This window comes from Pterocles gutturalis, unplaced genomic scaffold, assembly GCF_000699245.1.
Source record: "Pterocles gutturalis isolate BGI_N339 unplaced genomic scaffold, ASM69924v1 scaffold33381, whole genome shotgun sequence".
In the NCBI taxonomy this organism is placed as follows: Eukaryota; Metazoa; Chordata; class Aves; order Pterocliformes; family Pteroclidae; genus Pterocles; species Pterocles gutturalis.
In genome coordinates this window covers 3,447-7,838 of record NW_010106524.1, presented here as the reverse complement: position 1 = coordinate 7,838, position 4,392 = coordinate 3,447, and the positions used below count along the sequence as shown (strand labels likewise).

Below are 4,392 nucleotides of genomic sequence, written 5' to 3'. Positions count from 1 at the left end.
GCCAGGAGGGTCTCAGCACTGACACAGCCATGTTGTGGTGACCCCAACCCAGTGCGTCCCCAGACCCCTGCGTTTCACCATGCAGCTACAGCCCTGACACCAGCATGCCCGGCTCCTCGCGGCAGAAAGCTGGGATGTGCCGCGGCAAAGCCATGGTGCCACTGCCATCTCGTGGAAGGCGCAGCAGAACCGGAGCTGGCGTGGGGACGGGCAGCGGGCTGGGAGCCACCGGCTCCCCCATAAAAGGTATTTCGATGCTGTCAGGTATCAGAAGCATCACACCAAAACACTGCAGAGGAAAGGGAAGTTTGTTTCCCACCGATCACAAAAAGGGGGATTTGATGGAAACAAGCCAGAGAGGATTTCCAGGAGCCCGGGGCACTGACACAGCTCAATTCCCTACTATTGCAGGGGAATTCTGCAAGTTAAAAAGTGAGGGCTGAATTCAACTCAATGGAAACTTGTTTCACTCCGGTAATTCATAAACTAGCCCACTGAAACTCAGCAAAGTCGTGTTTTTTCCCCTGAGCAGACACCAGTGCCACACTCTATATTTTAAATGTCAGCGATCTGGAAAACACTCACTCAGCGACGGCGTGGGAGGCTTCTGCGACTTGTCCCTGTCTTTACGTAGGCTCTCTGCAGCAGTTACAAGATGTTCTTCCAAATCAGTGGAAACATGGAATTGGACAGTCCCGGCCTCCACGTGCTTCCCCTGAAATTGGAAACGAAATCCTTTCAGACAGCGTGCTACACGCAGCCTCCCTCATACCTCAGAGACGATCCCTTCGCCCTGCAACTGGAGAATCAGCGATGCAAGCCGGAGGCAGAGCTGGCATGGGCTTGGGCTTTAATAAGCTGATCACATACCTCTGTCCTTACAGAGACAAACACATACCTGCCAGCTCCCCCCACTGTGAGATTTCACTGAGCAAGTTCTGAAGATGCTCATCCACCCATCCATCCATCCATGCATCCATCCATCCCTGCGGCAGGCAGCAGCCCGTGCAGCTCAGCACCACGCCTGTATTTCAGCCACCCCCCCGTGACTCCTCTGCCCCATCCCTACCCTCCTTTCGCTGATCAATACTTTGGAGCGGGGTCTTTATCTTTTGTGTGTGCATCGCCTTCAACAAGCCAGCTCAAGTCACGGTGGCCTCCAAGACGTATCGCGATAAATCACCGTGCTGACCAGCTCGGTGACAGCTAAATCTGCACATCAGCAGCAAAGTCGAGCAGCACTGGACACCGAGCGTGCTGTTTATCTGTTCATCTACCATTGCACACGCTTGCTGGCAGGGGTGGGGGCCTGTCCCCCCCTTCCCATGCCTCTTCCATCACCTGAAGGTTTGCAGAGAGCTTCTCCATCGCCTGGGTGCTTACAACAGTTTTGGTAAAGAGCCTCTCTGACCAGCAGTGTCCCCGGTGTTTCTGTCGCAGAATCGAGCCCTTACCTGGCTGCCGCTCGGCGGGCTGCGGTACACCAAGGCTTGGCAGGGGTTGTGGTGGGGGCCACCACGCAGGGGCAGGACCACGTCCTCCTCGCCGGTGCCCAGGACGGGGCTCCAGACTGCCCAGCGCACCGAGCGCATGTCAGCCGCCTCGCCGCCGGCGCTGCCAGGCAGGACCTGGGGGAAGAACAGGAGGGAGGAGTACGGCGAGATGAAGCCACCAGCACCCAGCCGAGGGGCTGAACCCCCCGCCCAAGCAGAGGCATTAGGGGATAGATGTCTGACCCCCCCATCCGGGAGAGGCAGCATAAAGGCTTCCGCTTACCCGGGCGCATCCACAGTCCCCCTCAAACCGAAGGGGAGGCGCAGAAGCAAACCGAGAGGTCTCTACCTGCGCCCGCCACCGCCTGCACAGCTCGCTAATTATGGCACAGAGGACGCGGCGGTCAGCTCAGCAAAGCAGCTTTGGGATTAACCGCTCTGTCCTGCGGGAACTGGCTCCACTGCCCCCCGCACGCACATCCGTGTCTGCAGCCCCAAACCTCCGCAGGTCCCTGGGTTTCAGCTTTTTAAGGAGTTGAACCCAACACAGCTGCCGACAGCAAGGCTCAGCCGCTCCTCCCTGCCCCAACACAAACCCCTCTGCCCTGGCGCACGTATCCCGCTTTATAAATTCCCATTTTCCCTCAGTTTTGCTCCGACAAGAGAGGACACTTGCTGCATTTTCAATGAGCATCTGAGCAGGACAATTAAGGCCTCCTAACTAACCCAGGGCCAAACAGCTCCTAAACTGGGTTTAACCTGCAGGAAGGTTAAACTGCAACACACGTAAATGAGCGGTAAGTAGGTGTTAACGAGCCTGGTCTCTGCAGTCAATAGAGAGACTTCTGGCTTTAAGGTCTGGAGAACACCAGGCTCAGGCTCCCGGAAAAGCCCCAGCATTCAGGAAACAAAAAAGAGCAGGAGGGGTTAACTTCTTTTCAGTATAAATGTTAAATTCTACAGAAAAGCCTTTTTCAGATTAAAAAAAAAAGCTGAAATTTTCCAAATTAACTTGCCAGAACACTGCGGGACTGCTGCAGGCTACATTTCTCCATATACACACACATGGTGCAGAACTGTAACCGCACATAATTAAAGTGATTCAATAAACCCATTTGCAGGATACTCCATGCAGCGCTGCAGAAAGCACCTGGACACTTTACAGGACCCTTCACACAGGGTTCGTACTGGGGGTGTGTGACCGTGAAAAGGGGGCAGAGGACAGAGCTGCTCCCCCGGCAGCAGAGCTCAGCTCTTTAATACCGGATGGAGAGGATGCTCAGCCCTACCTTCCCACCGGCTCTCCCCGCCGCACAGAAGACGTACTCCAGCTGGAAGCAGACCCCGAACGCCGGGTGCGGGACCATCTCGCTCAGGTGGATGCGGCTCCTCAGGACCAGGGCTTGACCTGCACCCCTGCACCGGAATGGAGGAGCGGCTGTCGGCAGCACCCACGGCAGGAGGGAAGTGGCACCGGCAGCGGGGGCTCTGTCCCTTACCTGGCTCCGGAGCTGGGCATCACCTCTGCCTCCGGCACCAGCACAGCCACCTGCGGCGCCTGGACGAAGCGCAGCCCGTTGTGGACACCAACGTGCAGCCGCCGCTCCCGAACTGCCACCCCGTCACCATCCGGCGCAGCGTTAGCCTGCGGCAGGAACATTTCCCAGCTCAGGCGGGTGGCACGGGGCAGCACAGCATCCCTGCCTGCGCCACCCGCCACCAGGACAACCCAGGCGATCCCTCAGAAACCAGGACCTGCCCCCTCAGTGGCTGATGGATATTAAGATCTCTCCTCTTTATGGCAGAGTTGGTGCAAATCTGGCAAATAAAGGGCTTGGCCAGGGGTCCTTACTGCAGACCGAGCTCTGCTGTGCCTAAAGACCCATACTCAGCACACACTGCGCCTTCTCTTTGCATTTTCCACAGCAGAGCAAACCCAGACTCTGCCTGTTAGCGCCTGGATGTTCCAAGCAAAGCCCACACACAGCACCTCTGCGCTAATCCAGCAGTAACACAAGCAAAAGCCTCGCGCAGCAAAAAATCAGAGAGTTCAAGCGAAATAAATACACAAGCGCCACATATACGAATGTTTCCGCTCTGCTCAAAACCAAAGCATCGGTGTTACTGCTCGCGCCCTGTGCTTCCCCTGCCATAACGGCACCGGCAGTACCTTCAGCAGGCGATCGCTGTTCAGTAGGTCCAGCAGCTCTTCCTCGAATTCCTCCAGGGAAGGGTACAGCCGGACAGAGAGCCTCTCCAGGTAGCAGGTGACCGGCTTCATCAGCCGGGGCTTCTGCAAGCGGTCACCTGGGAAGACAAGGTGGTGGCCACAGGTCACACCACAGCCGGGGGGACACCATCAGACCCGCACAGGCACCTGCTGCCGGACCTGAGCCAAAAGCAGCCTCGGGAGAGGTCGTGGTGGCGCGTGGGATCTCCAGCATCCCTGCCACATACACACCTTTACACCTGGAGAAACTTAGGAATACCCAACACCGTTGGTGGCAATGGACACAATCCGTTTACTTAGTAAATCTGTTTATTTAATGGCACTGGCTCTCTCCACCTCCCCTTTTCAGTGGTGGTCTGCAGCACCAGGGACTCGGCTGCTTTGGGACCTCGCTCAGCGTTAACACCAACCGTCACAACCCCAAAATCACTCACAACCGGTCTGCCAGGTAGGAAGCTGAGGAATAATTCAGCTGGAGAACTGAGAGTACTCTTTACCCTCTGAAGCTTGAGATCACACAATTTTAATCGCAGCAGCTCCAACAGCAAGGCTGCTGCCCACAGGGAGAGATTAACAAGGGCTGCAAGAGCTCGGCCCCCCAAAACCTGCCAGACCCCCGCCACCAAGGAGGGTGACTTTAAACATGCTGCAAGAGCTTCTCCTGACTCT

The 4,392-nt window shown here is 56.5% G+C and overlaps 1 protein-coding gene across 1 annotated transcript in view; it reads right to left on the bottom strand.

The window, feature by feature from the left end:
- Nucleotides 1-585: 585 nt before the first annotated feature.
- Nucleotides 586-4,392, bottom strand: part of NPHP4 (nephronophthisis 4) — a gene marked incomplete at both ends in the record, with an annotated part of 7,002 nt that continues 3,195 nt past the window's right edge. The window contains 5 exons of the mRNA XM_010087821.1: nucleotides 586-715; nucleotides 1,455-1,628; nucleotides 2,783-2,909; nucleotides 2,993-3,138; nucleotides 3,664-3,800. Coding sequence (XP_010086123.1) covers nucleotides 586-715; nucleotides 1,455-1,628; nucleotides 2,783-2,909; nucleotides 2,993-3,138; nucleotides 3,664-3,800 — 714 coding nt within the window. The remainder of the gene's footprint in view (nucleotides 716-1,454; nucleotides 1,629-2,782; nucleotides 2,910-2,992; nucleotides 3,139-3,663; nucleotides 3,801-4,392) is intronic.